The 21,919-nt window shown below is 37.7% G+C and overlaps 2 protein-coding genes across 3 annotated transcripts; one reads left to right on the forward strand and one right to left on the reverse strand.

Moving 5' to 3' along the window:
• Positions 1-952: 952 nt before the first annotated feature.
• Positions 953-17,416, reverse strand: trim46b (tripartite motif containing 46b). 2 transcript variants are annotated; one of them, XM_051663689.1, is made up of 12 exons: positions 17,278-17,416; positions 15,702-15,957; positions 13,464-13,614; positions 12,887-13,085; positions 12,620-12,766; positions 9,790-9,885; positions 9,451-9,704; positions 9,238-9,359; positions 7,321-7,659; positions 5,322-5,551; positions 4,667-4,734; positions 953-3,769 (listed from the first exon to the last, which is right to left on the reverse strand). In XM_051663689.1, the coding sequence occupies exons 2-12, from the start codon at positions 15,949-15,951 to the stop codon at positions 3,331-3,333; spliced, it is 2,295 nt and encodes a 764-aa protein (XP_051519649.1). In that variant the 5' UTR covers positions 15,952-15,957; positions 17,278-17,416; the 3' UTR covers positions 953-3,330. The 2 variants fall into 2 exon arrangements, with proteins under 2 accessions (XP_051519649.1, XP_051519650.1); XM_051663690.1 differs by lacking the exon at positions 17,278-17,416 and adding an exon at positions 17,024-17,037.
• A 1,605-nt stretch (positions 17,417-19,021) lies between these two features.
• Positions 19,022-21,161, forward strand: LOC127421020 (protein S100-A1-like). The gene is made up of 3 exons (XM_051663735.1): positions 19,022-19,082; positions 20,245-20,410; positions 20,914-21,161. Exons 2-3 carry the CDS (start codon positions 20,270-20,272, stop codon positions 21,076-21,078), a joined length of 306 nt encoding a protein of 101 aa, XP_051519695.1. The 5' UTR covers positions 19,022-19,082; positions 20,245-20,269; the 3' UTR covers positions 21,079-21,161.
• Positions 21,162-21,919: the final 758 nt, after the last annotated feature.

Here is a 21,919-nt window from a genome sequence, read left to right on the forward strand (position 1 = left end):
AAAAGAAAGAGATGACTGAGAAGATAAAAAAAGAAAAACTGAATTGGAGATTGATCATTAAAAACAATGAAGAATGATGGAGGAGGTGCAAGAGAATATCGTTTAGATGAGAGCAGAGACGGAAAAGATGAAAGAGAGAGAGAATCAACCTGTGACATGCAATTTTTAAGAAATATCACCCTCAGCTTCTATTGGGACATCACACTTTCAGTGAGGGTTAAGAATGTGGGAGTGAGAGCTGGAAAGGCCACACTGTCTTGGATTTCTATATCATCAGAAACTGAAGCCAAAAGTTAAATCTGTGCTTTCAAAACTTTACATTTCTGAAACATTACATTCCATGAGAGGAAAACATTGGCTAACCCCCTCCTGTGGCTCATAGTTTCGCAAAGGCTCTGTCTAAGCTGAAACATACCTAACCACTCGACATTTCGGTTTCCATCCAATATGGCAGCAATTAAAGACATATGTGCATTTTCATATAAGAAGCATTCTGAAGTAGCATATATACACACATGCATACCTATAGCATAATAACAGCATGACATCAAACTTAGGGGGAAATTATTGACAAAAATGTGCATTTTGTTCATTTGATGTCTGAAATTTGAAAGGAAAATGGGGTGCATGCATCATTTTGGGGTACATGCATCAGCAGTGTAATTTTGAAGTACAAATGAATTTTTATGTTTCATATCAGTATTACAATATTTTTATTTGTTTAAATTAATATACACTACCAGTCAAAAGTTTTGAAACACTTATTCTTTATTATAATTTCTTTTTATTTTTATTTTTATTTTTTTTTTCACATTTTAGAATAATAGTAAAGTCATTAAAACTATGGAATAACATAAATGGAACTATGGGAATTATGTTGTAACTAAACAAAATCCAAAATAAATCAAAACTGTGTTATATTTTAGCATCTTCATAGTAGTCACCTTTTGCCTAGAATTTGCAGACATGTACTCTTGACATTTTCTCAAACAACTTCTTGAGGTATCACCCTGGGATGCTTTTTAAACAGTATTGAAGGAGTTCCCATCTATGTTGGGCACTTATTGGCTGCTTTTCTTTATTATTTGGTCCAAGTCATCAATTTCAAAAACCTTTTTTTTTTTTTTATTAAATTTTAGATTTATAATTAAATAAATTAATATGGTGGCACAATTATATTTTTGTCTACAAAACTAATTTCAAACATTTAAGCATACGCCTTCAGATCAAAAGATTTTTAAGATCATGAGAAACATTTCAGTCTAATGTTTCAAAACTTTTGACCGGTAGTGAATCTCAACCATACAAAATTATTGGGTCCTGATTTTCTGAAATGCCCATTCTTTATTCTGTGTGCTTGATAAACATCCAGCGATTACAAGTGTATGACCATCAGTCCAAAATGAAAGTGTGGCATATCTTATCTGTCCATGCGACCCAATTCTTTCGATAGCTGTGTTGACAAAAACATTAATGTTGCCATTTGTAGCAGTCAAAGTGTAATCCTCCTTGGTAGAGGACAGGGACTCATATACAGTATATGAATACACTGCTGCCCCCTATTTATAAAAACACAGTAGTGCACATTTTAATCCAACTACTAAATGAAGTTTCATTTTCAGATAATTATTTATTAGTGTACTAAACATTCTGCCAGCAGGTAAAGCCACCATTCTCTCCAAAAACATTTCAAAACTTCACTTTAAAGCCATTCCAGGGAAGCATAGCCCTATGCCAGACTGAAATCAAGCACTTGAGTCAAACTCTTAAAAATGTTCTCTACAAGCTTGCATAAAGTGATTTACAATGGTGGGATTAGTGCAGTACACACACTTGCACACTCATACACATTCATTTGCATAAATATTCAGTAAAGCAGTGCACTTCCTAACTATTCCACTGCATTCTAAAGGAATGTTCTGGGTTTAATACAATTTCAGCTCAATCAACAACATTTGTGGCATAATGTTGGATAACCACAAAAAAATAATAATAATAATAATAAAAAAAAATCTAATTAAAGTTAATTTACAGTAAGACATTTACAATGGAAGTGAATGGGGCCAGTTCAAAAGCCAAGAGATGTAAACATTATACATGTTAAGATGATTTTAGTGTGATAAAATACCTTACTAAACTTATCTATGTAAAGTTCTATCCAATTTGACAACTTTGTCATGATGATGTAACACCAGTGAATCTTATAATCTGGTAAATGCCATAACACCAGTTAAATCCCTGATTTTATTACACTAAAATCATTTTGACACATATAATGTTTATGTTTCGCACCTATCCTTTAGAAACAGTGTGTATTTTAGTGTTTATGGACTGGCCCCATTCACTTCCATTGTAAGTCTCTAACTGTAATCGCAAATTTTGCTTTTTTTTTTTTTTATAAACAAGGGATAAGTTTAAATTATTTTTTGTGGGACTCATAATGATGCCACAAATGTTGTAGATTGAGCTTAACTTGTTTTGAACCTGGAACATTCCTTTAAGAGGATGAGATTAATTATTAGTCTTATTAGCCTTTTAATATTTTTTCCAATTACACAGGGGAATTCTAAACAACTATACAGATTTGTGTAAGCTATAGTGTGTGTGCTTTAATTAATTACTCAGAAAACAATCTTTCATATGCCTACAGCAGCCTAGAAGCCACATATTTCATCATAAAAATCAAATATTTTGCATCTAAAGCAAAAAAAGTAGCAAAAAGCATTTGGTCTGGGAATAGACATACATTGGGAAATATCTTTATACATGCTCCAGTTAACAGCCGAGTTTGACAGATCTATCTTGAAAGCACATGGCTAAAGGGTAAAACAGCAGATGTTTACCATAGTAATGTGGGTTATAAAATGAGGCCTTGTGTAACAGTTTCTGCTTTTTGGAAATTAATAAAAACTGTAATACACTGTATATTATATTACCAAAATATACACAGTGAGAATACAGTATCAATAACTTTGAGGCACATTTCCTACACTGGAACAGAGAGGTCGCCCCTTTTAAGATGGTAAGTATACATTTTTGCATATGCTCTATATATAAGTGTGGTTATGTATTTTTACAATATTTTTGTAGGGTTATATAGGTGGCATCACAAAACGCATGATTTATTTGCAAGCAGTGCAGCAATAAGGCCCTCGCAAATATAATGTCAGGTGAAATAGCAAAGATAAGCTGAAATTTTTAAGCTGAGAGGTTTATGTTGGGTACAGTTAAAAACTTTCTCTTAAAATGTAAATATAAAAACAATACTGAATCTGACAATCCTGTGTATATCTATTGGTATTTTCCCAGATACATAATATTTCAATGACCTCAGTTCAGTTTCGTAACACGTGATTGGATGGTGACTCTTCGTACAGGCGTTTGATTTGCATTGCGATTGGCTACCAGCTCCTGTAGCTGCAGAGCTCCGCCTCCAATGAAACAGAATGCAGGACACACAGGGGCGGAGCAATCAACAGGTCCCTCCCACAGTGGGCGGAGCGAGTGGGCATCGTAAAACGTGACACGTCCTTTCTCAAAGTCGAGACACACCCCCAGCCTTGGAGGGAGAGGATAGGTGACGCCTGTTGGCGAAGAAGGGCCGTTGCCGTTAGTGAAGCCAGACTCCCTGTAATTGGCATTTCCATGGTGGGAGTTGGCAGAGGAGGGCAGGTAGATTTTGCCCATGCCCATCGTGAGGAAAGAGAAAGGGGGAGGGGAATCGGATGAATCTTCAGCCCCACTGTCATGGCCGCTGTCTGGATCATATCTACAAGAAAAACAGGGTTGGTTCAATAAGATTAAAGTGAACATGAAATCAAATTGGACCCCATTTCCTTTTAATAATACTCATTCTAGACTCATTGCACTTGACGTTAATCAATGATTGTACTTTTTTCAAAAAAGAAAAAAAAAAAGCTGGGTCATTCTGTGTCAACTCAACCAGAGGTCCCTTGCTAAAAATGTTGTTTTTGAGCTTTTACTGGTAAAAGATCAACAAAAGATGATGGAAGCCAAACAATTAAATGCCATGGATCAATATTTACTGAGTAGTCCATTATTTTGTAGAGGGAGTCAAAATGACAATATTCACCTATGATTTTTGAGCACAGTTACAAGTAAAAAAAAAAAAAAAAAAAAAAAGGCATTATTATTTTATTTTGACAGAGCTGTGTTGGTCTATTACTAAAATCTGTTGACTTCAGCACCCCTTCTTGCATTATATACCAATGATGTGAGTCCAAAATGGGGGGAAAAAACAAACTTTTTTGTTGTTTTTTCAAATTTGGAGGGCCTATAACTCTAGAAGTGATCAAGATATCTTAATATCCTTCACGATTCTGGTACAGAAAAAACCTTTCCTTATTGTATCTTCATTTTTGGGGCCCTACATGGGTTATTCCCAGAGATAGGGGGTTCTCAATGTGGCTCCATCTATAAATTGTAAAATTTTAGCCATTTTCAATGGTTGAAAACTAAAGGTGGGTCACATGGTATTGAGCTATTTTTTCTTATCCAACAAAACAAAGGTCTGATGTACAAATAATGTTGAAACTAGAAATACACCTTATTTATTCGGCATTTCATGTCGACTTCAACAGTTGACAGTAATGACAGAAGCAAAGCAGGTAGTATTGGGTGTCTTTTTGTCATTAGTTGCTCTTACCGTGGGCTAGCCATGTCTTGAGGCAGATGAAACCATTCTTGAAGTTTGGACTCCAAGCCCACACCAACCTGTGGAGCAGAGAGAAAAGTAAAAGACAGGAAAAATCAGTCTATGGAAATGTTTTGGTCGTTTTATTGTTTTTACAATTTTAGGTATCATTCATGTTCGTAGCACAAACAGTGTGAAAGTGCACTGAGTTACATGTCAAAGTTTAATAGTTAGGGTTAAGGGTTTGTTCAAAACCCTAACCTTAAGTATGAGCAATATTAATAATGATACTTGACAGCAAGCACTGCTAATAACAAAGCTGAAAAACACACATCAAATTGTTTGAATACAATACAAAACCCTTCTTAATCATGTTGACAATGTTCATATTAGAGTGGCCATTCACACCAAATGCGTTTTTGCCTCCCGGTGCTGATTTTTTGTATTGTTTTTCTATGTAAACATGCGCTAGATGGACATCTATTAAACATTGTGCCGTGTCTTGCACATGAGCGCTGCTTTTTTCACACTGTGTCAAGTTAAAAGTACTTCCACTTTTAAAAACGAGAAACCAATATTCTGTTCAACATGTTGCAGTGCTCTAGCTTTTTTGACACAAGAACATGTATGGTCTAAAAAGCACTTTTGCCTTCTCTCTCAAACCCACCTTGACCAGGTAGGAGCCGGGCTCTACTGAGCATGCCCAATAGTGTCGGCCCTGAGTTATGGCCACATCGCCCACAAGTAGGTCTGACGTCAGGTGACAGGATGTGAGGGCACGATCAGCGGCCTGCAGCAGGGAGAGACCAGGCACACTGCGAGCACAACGCTGTTCCTTACTCACCACCAGTCTGTCCGCGTGAAGACCCCAACGGGAGTCCAGGTAAAAATTCAACACTGCCAAAGGGACAACAGACAGGGACCGAAAAAAGAGGGGAAAGGGGAGGAGACGACAGCAAGGGAACACGGGAGGAATTTTGAGGAGGTTGGAGAAGGACACCAAAGGAGGGACACAGGGATGGGTAGGGAAAAGAAAGAAGTATAGAACAGGAGAAATATGCAAAAGGAGGACAAGGCATAAAGATAGCAATCAGGAAAACGGTAAATAAGGAAAGAAGACAAAGAAACGCACTCTGGGAATAGCAGGGTGAAAGTCAAGACTGCAAAAAGGAGGAAGATTTGCATTCCAGTTGACAGGCAGAGAGGAAAGTTTTACTCTATGATCATTATTTCAGAGTTATTGACGCAATGAAACGACACAAGTTGTAAATAAAAATTGCACCAAATCTATTCACATCAAGCGTGATGCAAATTTTCATCAGTCACTGCGAAACGTGTGCATACCTGAACATAAGTTTAAAAGTTGTGCCAGGGGCGCTAGGTAGTTCAGCGAGTAAAAATGCTGACTACCACCCCTGGAGTCGCGAGTTCGAATCCAGGGTGTGCTGAGTGACTCCAACCAGGTCTCCTAAGCAACCAAATTGTCCCGGTTGCTAGGGAGGATAGAGTCACATGGGTTAACCTCCTCGTGGTCGCTATAATGTGGTTCTCGCTCTCTGTGGGGTGCGTGGTGTGTTGTGCGTGGATGCCGCGGAGAGTAGCGTGAAGCCTCCACACGCACTAGGTCTTCACGGTAACGTGCTCAACAAGCCACAAGCAACTGAGATTTGTCCTCCGCCACCCGGATTGAGGCGAGTCGCTATGCCACCACGAGAACTTAAGAGCGCACTGGGAATTGGACATTCCAAATTGGGGAGAAAAGGGGAGAGAGAAAAAAAAAAGTTGTGCCGAATATTCACTTTGAAATTAGTGCTAATCAGGCTTTAGGAAATGAAAAGGAAAGAGACTCAAAATAAAGAACTGAACATTTTTATGCGACACAGCAAAAAACAAAAACAAAAATTCCATCAAACAATGTTTTCAGATAAAATAAAAGGTTCAAACATTAGCAAACATTAGCTGCAGTCGAACAATTGTTTTCATTCGTAGCAGCTAATGTTAGGGTTTAGCCACGAATGTCTGTCTTTTGTCTGGACGATACAAACCTTGGATTATTGTTTGTAACATGGGCCTTTACTTAATGTGATCAATAAACATTATACAGCATTAAAGTTTGCTTGTGCCCACATTTACAAAACAAATTGGTCAACATTCACTTCAGATCACAATATTTCACTACACCAAAGGGTTTACATAGAAAATGAATAAACCGGTGAATTAAACAATAAATAGCTAGTATAATGAAAACAAAAAGGAAATATAAACAAGAAAAACAGATGAGAGGAAAAAGGATACAACAAATGAAAGCAATTTAAGGGCTTTAAAAAGGGAATAGGGAAGGTGGCTGTACAAAGCTATCATAACTAAAGCTGGAAAACAAAACGTGGAAAAACAAAGAGGTGTTGGAAATGGGAATGGATAAAAACAGAAAAAAAGAACAAAGAGAATAGAAGATAGAATGATGAGTAATTGAGCATCATTTTGAGAATTTGTGTTTGGACAATGTGTATTGACTATTGACTGTGTGTTTTCAAGTCAAAATTGACATTATTGTTTACTTTCTTAATAAACATCATTTCAGGTCGACTTTAAAGAGACTTCATATGTATGTTCATATATTGAGCTCATATAAATGTGTAAATGTTTTGTGTGTGTACGGTCCTCACCTGGAGCTGGTGGTGTGTGTAAATATACTTCCTCACTGTATTCCCCAAACCCTGCCTTGTTGCAGCCTCTCACCCTAAGCACATAAACACTGTCCATCTCCAGCCTGTCAATCACTGCACAGGTCCCGGTCACCTCGTCCATTCTCTGCCAGCCCCAGCGAGCGGCAGCTAGTCCCCCTCGGAGACCCCCTCTGGCCCCGCCCCCTGGCACCACTCCACGCCGACGGAATTCCACAGAGAAATGCCAGGCGGGAGTGGAGTCTTGCGGTAACCGCCAACACAAGAAGAGCTGGTCGTACGCAAGAGTTCGCTGGGTGTCGATCACAGGGGCAAGAGGGGCTGAGGGGAAATGACATTTGGGTCACGGGTGAATTTTGTGATACTACAGCTATCATAGCTTATGATGGTTATCCAACATGCTAGACAGAGAGCCACACTGTCATCAACTTATGAGACTGAAGGAACGTTCCTGGTTCAATGCATGTTAAGCTTAATTGATAGCATTTGTGGCATAATATTGATTAGCACAATAAATAATTTTGACTAATTCCTTTTTTTAGTGAAAAAGCAAAAACGTGAATGCAGTAAGGCACTTACAATGGAAGTGAATGGGGCCAGTTCATAAGTATAAAATGTAAAAATATCACCATAAGACAAACATTATACATGTTAACATGATTTTAGTGTAATAAAATCAAGGATTTACCTACATTATGGCATTTAACAGATTACAGGGTTTCCTGGCGTTAAGTCGTCATGACAACGAAGTAGTAATATTCAATATAAATTTACACAGATATGGCAAGTAAGCAGTTTTATCACACTAAAAGAATGTTAACATGTATAATGGTTACGTCTTGTGGCTATACTTTTGAAACAGTGTCTTAAATGGATTGGCCCCATTCACTACCATTGTAGGTGCCTTACTGCAACCACGCTTTTTTAAAGTACATGACGGACAGGTTGATATTATATTTTGTTGTAATCAACATTATGCCTCAAATGGTTAAGATTGAATTAAACCCAGGACATTTCTTTCATTAAATATGATTAATGCTGTGCAAATTAACACGGTTAAAATACATTTACCTAATCTGTCATTCAAACTGTTTCATTCTGTTTTCATTCTGCCTGTTTTCTAAACTGACTTGTCAGAATAAGAGCAACATGCTTCTTTATGGATAATGTATATATAAATTAAATCCAAATGACTCTTATGAGACAAAAGTAAAGTCATTTGCAGACTTTGTATGGCAGAATTTAATTATTATCAAAACTCAGCAAGTCTGAAATGTCACAAACACATAATTGATCAAACAAATGTTAAGAAAGACCACAAGAGAACTGCGTCAATCAAGCTACAGTACATCAATATTTTTTATGTTATTTATTTTCTTTCCTTAAAACAGGAAACTGATTTAAGGAAAGAAATGGGAATGTAACTACTGAGATTAATTGAGAAAAATAACTTGAATTTATCGACAGTGCTAGTTTTCAAATGTAAGTAGCCGTTCACACCGAATACTCTTTTCTGTCTGTCTGCACTGTTTTTCAATAGTTTTTCTATGTAAACATGCACTAGATGGACATCTTTGACCGTTGTGACACATCTTGCGCAGAAGCGCCACGTTTTTTAGATGCCGTGTCAAGTTAACCCTAAAATGCATGGGAATTTCACCAAACACTCTTACTGTACATATTCTGGTCCATAGAGACCCAGTATGTTTATCTATAACAAATTGATCTACAAAATGCCCAGATAGTGTAAAATTCTTAAAATATTTTCAACATAAGGGTTAAAAAGACGTGTCACAAGACACCTGCGTTCGTGGAGCTGGATCTAGCTTTTTTAGCACAAGAAGAGGTTCGGTGTGAACGGCCCTAATAAAGTGTTGAAAATGTTTTCCTTGTCCTTACCCTGGATAAAGTTCAAGTCAGTGAGGAGCTTAAGCTCTCTCGAAACATCAAGCTGGAAATGACGGAATGAGGGATCCGCAGAGAGAGAGAAACGCTGCATAGATTCAATGGACTGGGACAATCTGAGAAAGAGAAGGAGTTTTAGAATAATAGAATTACTTTAAAGTATTTAGTCAACTATCAGTAGAATGTAAGGTGGGTTGGCTGTCCCACCGGTTGTGTGTTATTCTGGCCGCATGCACGAAGCTGGACGGGTCATTTTCTTTAAGCAGCTCGTGAGTAAAAGCAATCAAGCCGGCGTGCTCCAGCAGACTGCGTTTTTCTGCCACCTGATTGGCCAGGGCATCTGCCCTTCTCTGCCGCGAGCTTTCCAGAGCCTGGGTCAGCACAGACTGTCGCTCTGTTAGCAATGCCATTATCTCCTTCAGGCAGTGAGAGAGCTGCTCTTTGGCCGATACACTGTTCACCTGCATGCACATAAACACACACGGTTGCTCAGCATATAAAACATCTGATGACCTTTAGTGACAGGAATATAAAAAGTGGGCATACCTCAGTTTGGGTGATGGCATTCTCCAGTTGGGTGATTTGAGTCAACAACATGTCCTGATTGGACAGGATATAGTTGAGCTCCTTGGTAATCTTATCCTAGGGTTTAATAAAAAATAAAAAATACACACTTTTCTAAAATAAAGAGATTCATTTAAAGAAAAGGAGATCTCGATAGTGCCAGTTTAATTAATATAAATTAAATCAGGAGTCAATATTGAGAAGGGGTATATAATATAATGTCATATAATATAATATAATATAATATAATATAATATAATATAATATGATGATATGATATGGTATGGTATGATATACAACCCCAATTCTGAAAAAGTTGGGACAGTATGGAAAGTGCTTATAAAAACAATAAGGAGTGATTTGTAAATGTAATTCACCCAGTGCTATATTGAAAGCACTACAACAACACATTATTTGGTGTTTTTCCTTGTGAATTAATTTGTTTTTGTTTTTTTAAATATTCACTCATTTCAAATCAGTTGTTTGCAACACACTCCAAAAAAGCTGTGCAGGTCTGTGCAGCATCACAATTGTACGGGGCCTTCGTTGCCATACTTCGTGCCACATAATGCGCCACACATTGTCAATTAGAGACAGGTCAGGACTGCAGGCAGGTTAAACTAGCACAGACAATCTCAGTATTTGGTTTGGCATTGTCCTGCTGGAAACCATTTCTGAATGCGCGTGATCTCTTATCCCTCAGACGTGACCGTCTTAAAAACCGTAATTCGTCTGTAATGGATATCATGTCATAGGCTAGGGAATACTACGATAAAGCTTTGTCAGTCAACACCATTCGCCGCTGCATCCACAGATGCAAGTTCGCTATGCAAAGCAGAAGCCATACATCAACACTGTCCAGAAGCGCCGCCCACTTCTCTGGGCTTGATCTCATCTGAGATGGAAAGTAGAACAGTGGAATCGTCATTTGTGGTTTGAAAAGGATAATCCAAGCTGTTATCAGTGTCAGGTCCAAAAGCAAGTGTCTTTCATGGTATGGGGGTGTGTCAGTGTCCATGGCATGGGTAATTTGCACATCTGTGAGGGCACCATTAATGCAGAAAGACAGGTATACATTTTGGACACATACTGCCATCGAGACGCTGTCTTTTCCAGGGACGTCTCCCTGCATTTTTCAGCAGGACAACCAACATAATGCCCGGATTATAAGTGCATGGCTGCGTAAACGGAGAGTGTGGGTGCTAGATTGGACTGCCTGCAGTCCTGACCTGTCTCCAGTTGAAAATGTGTGAATGTTCTGAAGTGCAAAGTACGGAAACGAATGCCCCATACAATTGCACAGCTGAGGACCTCCATAATGGATCAATGAATGGGGGAAAATTTTGCTTGCTAAACTTATCAAACTTCAGTGCCAAATGCTTAATAAGTGTTATTAGAAGAAATGGTGATGTTACACAATGGTAAACACTTGTCTGTCCAAACTTTTTTGGAACTTGCTGCAATAATAAAAAATAAAACAATTAAATTCACAAGGAAAAACATCAAATAATGTGTTGTTGTAGATGCTTTCAATATAGCACAGGGTGAATATAATTTACAAATAACTTCTTTTTGTTTTTATTAGCATTTTCCATTCTGTCCCAACTTTCTGTAATTTGAGATATAATATAATATAATATAATATAATACTTCTTTTACTTTTTCCTTTACTATTCTATTACTGAACTGTAATTTGGGACGGCAGCACTACTTGGCACTGCCATTAGGTGGCAATGCTGTTGCATTCTTAAAAAATAAACAGATCATTTATTTACATTTATTTAGATGTCAACTTTTCAAAATGTATTACAACAAATGCTTTAGGAAAACAAAATCATGTCAACTTGATATAAGACAGGGTCTTGGACATTTATGCATGATAGTTAGTTCACCCAAAAATTAAAATTCTCTCATCATTTACTCACCCTAATGATATCCCAGGTGTGTATGACTTTCTTTCTTAACCCGAACACATTTGAAGAAAAACAGACAAATATCTTAGCTTAGTAGGTCCTTAAAATGCAAGTAGATGGTGATCTGATAGTCAGATTAGATAGTCAGCATAAAAATCATTCATCCGACTCCAGCGGTTAAATTAATGTCTTCTAAAGTGACACGATTGCTTTTGGTGCGAAAAAGATCAATATTTAAGTACTTTTTAACAATAAATCATCACTTCCAGTCAGCAGCGGTATGCACATGTGATGTAATCGTGTTGGCACATGAAACACGCGAGAACTGACGCACGTGCTACACACCTGGAAGAGCAGCGCTGTTTACAAGTGAGTAGGAGGAAAGCTGTACAGAAGCTTCATTGGTTTTGGGTTAGATCTGTATTTATCTGTTTCTTTACTCACAATGGTGCTTTTGTGTGCTTATCCTGAATGTCTCAATCGAGAGAAAAAAATTTTGATTATGTCCGTAACATGATGCCAACGCGAATACGTCACACAAGAGACATCGTGAGCTCAGTGCTCTCGTGAAGCTTACCGGAAGCGTTGGGTTATAGTTAAAAAGTACTTAAATATTTATCTATTTTGCACCAAAAGCGATTATGTCACTTTAGAAGACATTAATTTAACCGCTGGAGTCATATGGATAAAGTTTATGCTGACTATCTGTTCTTTTTGGAGCTTCAAAAGTCGAATCACCATCCACTTGCATTTTAAGGACCTACTGAGCTAAGATATTTTTTATTTTTCTTAAAATGTGTTCTGGTGAAGAAAGAAAGTCATACACATGGGATATCATGAGGGTGAGTAAATGATGAAAGAATTTTTATTTTTGGGTGAACTATTCCTTTAATACGTACCTTGAGAGTCTGATAGGCCTGGGAGACGGGTGCCATCTTGTGGCCCGTGTGAACTCTGCGCAATTTACAAAGCGCACATAGAAGCATCTGACATGACTTGCAGTAAAACTGCAGCCTTTCCTGATCATGTTCTGGACACGTCAGCACCTAAAGAGAGGGAGAGAGAGAAGCTTTGTGGTATGACAATGGCCAAATTATGTAGATTCACAGCAGTCCTTTCATTACAGCATGAACCTCAAGAACAGATTCAAAGATGAAGTGGCGCACCTTTGGCCTGAAGTTCAGGGTAGGCAGAACATGTTCGTGCTGGGCGCGGGGAGTGCCCCAGGGGTGGTAGAGTTTAAAGCACTCATTACAGAAGCTTGCCCTGCAGTCAGCACAACCTTTAGTGGCCTCCAGGGCCTGCGGCGGTTTACAGAACTGACACATGACAGCCACACTGCCCAGACTCACTGTGTGTCTGTACCTAGAGAGTGAGAGACAGAGATACAGAGAGGAAGACAGAGAGGGAGATCCTGCAATGAGGCATTTGTTTGTCTCTTTGTATATGTTTTTTTTTATCTGTGAAGGTTTAAAAAAAAATACTTAAGATTCTGCTCTATTTCTAGGCCACTAATCAAATGTAAGCAATTTTTTGACATTAACATAAAAGGTCAGATTTTAATGCTTCCACTGAAGCACACAAATGGATCATTAGGTTTTACACAAACTTGTTCCATTCCAGCTTCAGTGTATTCTGTCATTAAAGCAAAAGGGGGCATTAAACTATTCACTCAAATTGTAATGCTGATAATAAAATATTGTATTAAACTATTAAAGTAAATACATTTTGTGTGTATATTACCTTTCCACAATTCTCTCCAGAGTAAGGTTCCTCATGCAATCAGCCAATCCTCTCTCACCTAGTTCTACATCTCGCCCACAGGGGGCACAAGGGAAAAGCATGAGAGATGGAGGACCCTCCTTTCGCCTGCGACCCGGGTATGTCCCAGAACCTAAACACATAGTCACAAAGTCACATGAACAGAAGGATGAGCATGCGATTTATAATGTGCCATCTGATGAAATACATATTCATAAAAAATCTTAAAAATAGGCTATTGTGTGGCCTGGGTAGCTCAGCGAGTATTGACCCTGACTACCACCCCTGGAGTCGCGAGTTCGAATCCAGGGCGTGCTGAGTGACTCCAGCCAGGTCTCCTAAGCAAACAAATTGGCCCGGGGGTTAGGGAGGGTAGAGTCACATGGGGTAACCTCCTCGTGGTCGCAATTAGGGGTTCTCGCTCTCAGTGGGGCGCGTGGTAAGTTGTGCATGGATCACGGAGAGTAGCATGAGCCTCCACATGCTAGGAGTCTCCGCGGTGTCATGCACAACAAGCCACGTGATGCGCGGATTGAGGGCCTCAGAAGCAGAGGAAACTGAGACTTGTCCTCCGCCATCCGGATTGAGGTGAGTAACTGCACCACCACGAGGACCTACTAAGTAGAGGGAATTGGGCATTGCAAATAAAACAATTTTTTAAAAAAAGAATTAAAAAAATGGCAAAATCTAACTTTTTTTTTAATGTTTTTTTCTTTTGATACTGGGTGAAAATTGGCCTAGACATGTTTTTGATAAATTAACCTACTCACTGAAAAAGATAATGAATTTAATATTATGAATGATTACAATAATTAAATATGTGAACTATTACATGTTGCATTGATCTTGTTTTGTTCTATAAAATGCAAGTAAAATGGAAAAGTTTTAACACAAAATCAAAGGCATGGCAAGTGTGTTATAGTTATATAATATACCATAATTATATAACAAATGCATCATTCATATGATGTTTGAGGAAATGGACTTGCCTTGTATAATGCCTTTTTGTCTTGAAAAGGAAATTGCTCTATGCATTCATAAATCAAATTTTACTGTTTTTAAAATGGGCTTTCAATCAATGTATTTTTGTCCAGCCTGGAAGGCCGGCTTCTCTATATGATGATTGGCCGAGCTCTCAAATGTGTGGTATATCATATTCGCCACATCGTCAAAAAATAAATAAAACATACATAAAACACGTCAAAACTCCAGGAAGCAGAACAAACAAACATATCGCCCAGAACACTCATTTAAACTGGAGCATGCACACTAATACATTTGACTATATATTACATATTACATTTTTGACAGAAAATAGTGAGACAGCTAGCACTTGTAATGTAATGTCCACCTTGACATGGGAAAGATAACACACATTGCGCTTTATAAAAACGACTGGTGTCCTATTTTACACTGTCATGTAAAAAAGCGAACCTGCAGGGCAAAAGGAATTAAACAAAAATAAGTAAGAAATCTTAAGGCAAACTCTTGTGCCTACCTTTACAATAAAGGTGGACTTGCGCTCTGGAGTAGTGCAGATGAGTTCCTTCATTAGTGTCTGAATGTTTGAAATTTTGTTTAGGAGATTTTAATTGGGATGAACACTAAAAAAATCTGAAATTCACTTATGTGGCATCAAACTTCTAGCTACAGTTCATCTCCTGGGCCAACGTTATATGTTTGTGTGTCAATCAAAAGGAAAGATATGATGCGCTAATCCTGTTTCAAGAAATCATAAAATGTCAAATTAAAACTGTTTAATAAAGGCATAGGTTTATAGCCTGCTATAGTTATATTTAAATGCCTTAATGAAAGTGTTCCTTTGAAAAGACAATTGAATCGCACACCTAATAAATGTAGGAGTTATTGCATTTAATATATGAAGGAATCATTTATAAAACAACTCAAAATACAAGCTTATTTAATGAAACATTGGCCAGTAAATAAGCTTGTATTTTGATTGTGCAGTTACTTTTTTCCCTTTATAGAAAGTGTCAAATGTATTGATTTTGTTTAAACAGTATGCATTGCATTTACAATCCTGTAAAAAAAAAAGGGGGTGCTGCAGCACCCTCAGCACCTCCACTTTCCGCATCCCTGGCAGTCACCAAAAACTAGTCTGTGCTTCTCTACTTTTGAAACACAGCAGCTGCCACTGCATTGAAGATGACACATGCTGTTTCTGAAAATAACCACACACTCCCTGTTGTCTTAACTCACCCGAGCGCAACAAGCGATCAACACGGTCGGACTTAGGCATGGGTCTGCGCATCTGCCGAGGGGACCGTGTGTTAGGGGTGGAGGCGGGTGAGTTGGGCTCTGGGGGCAGCTCAGGCTGCGGGTACCCGCTCTGGACCAGCACCTCTGAAGCACACATCAGGCACACGCTGTGCAGGCAGGGGAGCACGATGGGCTGCTTGACAATGTCCTTGCACACCGGACACTGCAACTCCTGCTCCATGCTCCTCATATTGGACTGAAAAGTAAAAGGAGAAGATGAAAGAGAAAAATGGCTGTAATTTCTGAGCCAAAATAACGTCACAAAAAAAATAATTGCTGTTTTCAAACAGATTTCAGAATAGTCCATCTTAATACCCCAAAATCTGGATGCTAAAGCCATAATTTTGGCCAGAATTGCATGCAGCTAAATAAAGAATTATAAAGTGAAATACACAGCACTTTGTTTTAGAAAGAAAAAGAAACAATAGGAAGATTTTTCTCACAACCCGGATTTTGAGAAAGATGCACATCTTTATAAATAGCTGTCTCTGGTGGGCTGGTACATGCCTGCAATGCTCTTTAAAAATGGATAGTGAACTGATCTGATGTTAATGATTTAAGCAGGCTGCTGATGCCCTTGGAAGCTCTCCAGAGGCCACATCAGTGTTATAGACATATTTCTATATACTTTTGTAAGACTGTCTGAGCAACAGCACCACAAATGGCGATGTTGAAAAATGTGGTTCTCTGATGCCTGGTTTTTCCCAAAAAAATCATACATGCACACCCAAACACATATTCACATCTGCGCAAACATAAAAGCCAAGCATGCACAGCGAAAATCAGTCAAGAAACTTTGACCTCTGTATTAACTGGGAGAGGGATACATTTTTCTCTTCCACCATTTTTGTTTAAGCAGATAATTGCATTTTCCTATCCAAAAATATATGACTGATTATTATAGTTATTAGTCTTTTAGCTAATTATATGGTTGGTGACCCATGCAATGGTCTGTCCTTTACAATGGCAGCTTGTAATCTAACTAGTACCTATCATTATGCATTAGACAAGCCTTCTGTAAATATAGTTGTTCCCTTGAAATTATTCTTTAAAAACGAGTTAGATTGGCCCGCAGACGCTTCTTACCACGCGGTCATTTTACCAATGTCAACTGGCCTTATAGGTCACTCCATCTCGCAATGCGATAGATTAAACCTGATCTTAATAGAAAATAAACGCAATCGGGGTTTGACCTTAAGAGATGACGCTATAATGGGTTTGCATGGCAAACCGGCGCAAGCTCTGATCGACAGCGCCCTTACCTTCACCTGATGTCTGTGCGCCATTACGGGATGCTGTATTGGGAGCACTGCTGTCGCGAATCGCTTATCGCGACAGACACCAAAAAAACATGACAGCAATGAACGTAAAGCCACCTGCAATTTCCGACCGCGAAGTACAATGATTAAAAACAGATTAAGAGCATACTATAGAAACATCGCACGACCACATGCACGCTGCGGATTAAATACAAGGCATTTTATTCATTTAAAAAAAAAAAAAAAACAGAATGTACCTTTTATTCTTTGTTTCCTCGCAGTAGATGCACTTATGTCAGTAAGCAAATCTTCCTTTCGCCGCCATTGTCGCTTTCAGGTTGAAATGTAGGTTAGTAGGATGTCACCACATCGGTGCGCAGCTGGAGATGCTTTCATACGGTCTGAGTTTCGCGAACGAATTGTTCTTTTGAACCGATTCTTTTGAATGACTCGGTAGAACCGATTCTCATAGTGTTTGAAGGAATTTCTTTGTTTAGGAGAAAAACTGTCTACGCATTTCAGTTTCATAACAAACCTCCATTAAATTGAATGGATTAGTTTTTAATGAAATAAAATCGAAATATTAAAGTTTTATTAATTTCCTTTTCTTAAACATCACACAATTATATTTGAACTGTTATGAAATTGAAATGCGTAAATCCTGAAAATAGGCTAAAATATTTTTGATTGTGCAGCTGGTATGATCAAATAGTGAAAACATGGTGATAAACAGCATTTTCAAAAACTACTGAGTAGTTACTCTTTTGTGAATCGGTTTTTCGAACTGGTTCATTGAAACGAACTGTCCAAACGAACTGTCCAAACGAACCGATTCTCTAAAATGGATCAGAGTTCCCAACGTTGCTCTTGCCTGGTGCCTGCATCCTGTTTCCATGCCAACAAGCACCTCCGCGCCTGCATCAGCAGCATGCTTCAGGTTTTATACGCTGGCATACTATTCACATTCATTGCCACTACATTATGAGAAATATCAAATGCTAAGTTCTTGCACTTCTTCATACAGTATTAATTTACTAGCATATTTGTATTTTCTAAGTAAGCATGAACTCTTGCCCAGTCTAGTCTGCATCAGGCAAAATTATTAAATGCACTTTTTAAATAAAACATGTGCAAACAGATAACAAATCAAATTGAGACAGTCAATCAAGTCAAGGAGAAAACCTAAAGGAATAGTTCTGTCATCATTTACTCACCCACATGTTGTTTCAAACCTATGAAGACATTTTGTATGACTTTTTCAGTGTAATAAAAAAGTAGTAGTAGTAGTTGTTGTTGTTGTTGTTGTTGTTGTTTATTTTTTGTTTTGTTGTTTGTTTGTTTGTTTGTTTGCTGTTTCAGTCACCATTCACTTTCATTGCATCTTTTTCCATACAATAAAAATTAATGGTGACTGATGCTAACATTGTGCCTAACATCTCTTGAGATCCACAGAAGAAAGAAAGCCATTCAGGTTAAGAACAACATGAGGGTTCTGAGATGAATAATGTGTAATAAGAAAATAATAATAATAATAAGATCTACCATAAACAAATCTAATAAAGAATGCACATAACTCTGTATCGTTGTCAAGTTTGGATTATTTGTAATGATGCATCAACCTTCTTGAATATTTTGCAGGAATGTGTGGCTGACTTATTCCATCTATGTCAAATGTTCACACCTGAATCAGTTTTGCATTTTACTTCACCAGCTTGTTTTAGGTGGTTGCTAGTTGCCAAGATGGCAAGTACAAAGTTTGGCCCAAATGAATATACAATCTCTGCTTATATAAAATATGCATATTGCACAATTCAGGTTGAAGCTTACAGAGTAGAATTGTAATTTAACCTCAAACAGCAAACTGATGTTATTGCAGACACAGTTTACACCATTTATATTGAACACACAATGTTTGTGCAAATTCTACACTTTGGTATGCTGCGCTGATATCACTGTATTGCCCAACTTCCCCTGATAATGCCTTCTCTTGCCAATGGGCTTGCCATATAAAGTCTTGGAGATAACAAGCATTTCTCAAATTCTTCACTTTGACGCCCAGTCGGTAAGCTCTTTCTTTTAACATTTATTTTAAGTTAGTTTAGTTTTAAACTGGCTTGACGTGTTTGAGTAGTGTAGCATTAGATATTACGATAAAGTAAATAGATGGACGCCAAATTCAGCAAACAAATTTTACATTTATTTATTAGTACTTGCATAGCATTTGATTTTTTTCCACAAAATGTTCAAGAATGTTCAATACAATGAAGCAGATTTCTTTTTCTGTCTCTTTTTTTTCTTTTCTTTCTTTTATTTTGACAATCTGGATTAATTCCTCTGCCGCATCACAAGTTTTAATATTGAATGATTCTTAACAATATATCACTCATTAAAAGACACACAACTTTATCAGTTTGGATATATACATTTTCTTTTACTCAGTTTGTCTCCCTCTGTGTTGGTAGTCTCATTTTGATTTATATACAGTATACTGTGATTGTATTACCTTTGCTGATAATACTGTGTGTTTCCCTAAATCATTCATGTGAGATAATCATCAAACAAGCACATGGCTGTCTATGTTGAGTATAGCTGCTGTATTTGAGTTTACATGTCCATATAATAGTGATCTATAGCCTTCCAATGACGCCATTTAAAGCAAATGTGCAGTGGCCCTGAAATGTATTTGGACACTTACAGTAAACCAGACTAAAAAATGTATAAATGTCTTTACATTTCAAGCAGAATATTTCACACACAAAAAAGTTTTGTCATTAGGCATCAAACTATATACACAATAGATATATTGATTAAATGAAACTTACTATTATTTGATTAAACATATTATATATATATATATATATATATATATATATATATATATATATATATATATATATATATATAGACAATCTCGTGTTGTCAAACTTTGTGGAACTTGAGGAGAACTGATTTCATACATCCACTAAAAATCACATTGATAAAAGTTGGTTAAAAGTAATAAAAAAAAAATGCTCAGAAGAGTGTAGTTAGTTCTGAGAAGAGGTAGAGCATTATTTGTTTGCAGATGTCACTTGGTTTTGACAGAGAAGTGTGACTTAAGTGTCCATAACTACTTTTGAGGCCACTGTATAATGACACCCTAACTATAGGAAGTAAAATAGTTGTGCTATCCTATCAGATCAGATATGTTAATATTATAATGCCTTCATGTTGGCTTTGTAAAGCTCTGAACCCAAGCAGTGAGCAGCCATGCCATCTGAACTAGAGAAGGCCATGGAGTCCCTCATCATGGTGTTCCACCGGTACGCTGGGAAAGAAGGGAGCCCTGGCACCCTGACCCGCCGAGAGCTCCGAACTCTGATGGAGAATGAACTAGCTGCGTTTCTCAAGGTGAAGATCTTCTGTCCTTTTCTTCAAGATTATGTTTTTTCTCTTTCTTTCTATACTCACACTTCTGCTAATTTTTGGAGGAAAGAACATCCAAATTTACCTGGACAAGCCAAGCATTTCAGATTTTGGCCGTCTTGTTGTAGTTTGTTGCATAGAGATTGAACTATTTGAAATAAACGGGTTGTTTACACCTGTTGTAAACTGGCCAAAAAATCCAGACCACTTAAATCATACTAATAAATGTCATAGCATTTGATACAAATATCAAACCGGTGGCTGCTAAATCATTAATTGGATGGATGGATGGATGGATGGATGGATGGATGGATGGGTGGGTGGGTGGGTGGATGGATGGATGTACGTACTTCTAATCAACTGGTCTAATGTTAATTTTAGTGGATTTATGGCATCAGTTCCCATCAAGTTCACGCATGTGTCCAAGTAGAGTAGTTCAAGTTTCAAGCCACTTAATATCTGGCATGTTTTACTCTCTTTTCCTGTAGTCTCAGAAAGACCCTACCACAGCAGACAGAATTATGAGAGACCTGGACGCCAATGGAGATGGAGAAGTGAATTTTGAAGAGTTTGTGTCGCTTGTAGTGGGTCTAGCCATCGCCTGTGAGGAGTGCTACCGGATGCAATTAAAGAAGACACGAAGCTGGAAATGAACAGAAGGGATTATGAAGAGGAAAATGATTAACTCAACTTAATTTATCCTGTTATCTATTAAAATAACTGTTTTGTCCCATAAGTTTGTGTTGGCGTTTGTGCATTGAGAAAGAAGGACGAGGGATAGATCTAAATAGTATCAGATAAAAACCATAAAAACACTTTTGCTGTCAAAGTGCAATGGGTGTGTATGACAGGCCTTTGATGATTTGACATTGCTCTTTGCCCTGTAGTATTCTTCAAGCATTAAATGTAGGTTTTATGCTTAAAGAACAATCTGCTTTTTATTTTAACTTCAAAATCTTTAGAATCTTCATGTGTAGAGCTTTGTTAGGAAATACATAAACCATTTGAAAATCTTGGTATCTGGGAATGATGTTCAGTAACGACAAAAAGGGCGGAAACGATCCTGATGGACTGATTCTCCAACTGTTTATTTTAGGCCAGATGGGTGGAGAGCGGAAACCAAGTATTATTCATTTGTACAAATTTATAGTCCCTTTGGTGCTCTCTCTGTCTCTCTCTCTGTGCTACATCATCACAATTCTTCACTCACACTTGTCTTTGCACTTGGGTTTGTCCTGCAGTGAAGCAAACCTGTTAATGGTAACAATGCAAACACAAGGCTGCTTCGTTACTGGCAGTTGTACCCCAGTGTGTAAATTCACTCATATTTCTGCACGTTCCAGGTGAAAAGGTTCTATATAGAACCTTTTAGGGGTTCCCAACATGGAATCATGACATTTGGTTTTAGTTTTGTTACCAGGATAACGTTTATGGATATGTGAATTAAATAGTTCATATAAATATATCACTAAGAAATATAAACCATATAAGTAT

Source organism: Myxocyprinus asiaticus, chromosome 30, assembly GCF_019703515.2.
Source record: "Myxocyprinus asiaticus isolate MX2 ecotype Aquarium Trade chromosome 30, UBuf_Myxa_2, whole genome shotgun sequence".
Taxonomy (NCBI): Eukaryota; Metazoa; Chordata; class Actinopteri; order Cypriniformes; family Catostomidae; genus Myxocyprinus; species Myxocyprinus asiaticus.

Coding starts and splice junctions, on each gene's coding strand:
- trim46b (XM_051663689.1), bottom strand. CDS start 15,951: ATGAGGAGCATGGAGCAGGAGTTGCAGTGTCCGGTGTGCAAGGACATT. Junction 13,086..13,463: donor CTGGAGAGAATTGTGGAAAG/GTAATATACACA, acceptor CTCACTCTCTAG/GTACAGACACACAGTGAGTC. Junction 12,767..12,886: donor CCCTGAACTTCAGGCCAAAG/GTGCGCCACTTC, acceptor CCCTCTCTTTAG/GTGCTGACGTGTCCAGAACA.
- LOC127421020 (XM_051663735.1), top strand. CDS start 20,270: ATGCCATCTGAACTAGAGAAGGCCATGGAGTCCCTCATCATGGTGTTC. Junction 20,411..20,913: donor AACTAGCTGCGTTTCTCAAG/GTGAAGATCTTC, acceptor CTTTTCCTGTAG/TCTCAGAAAGACCCTACCAC.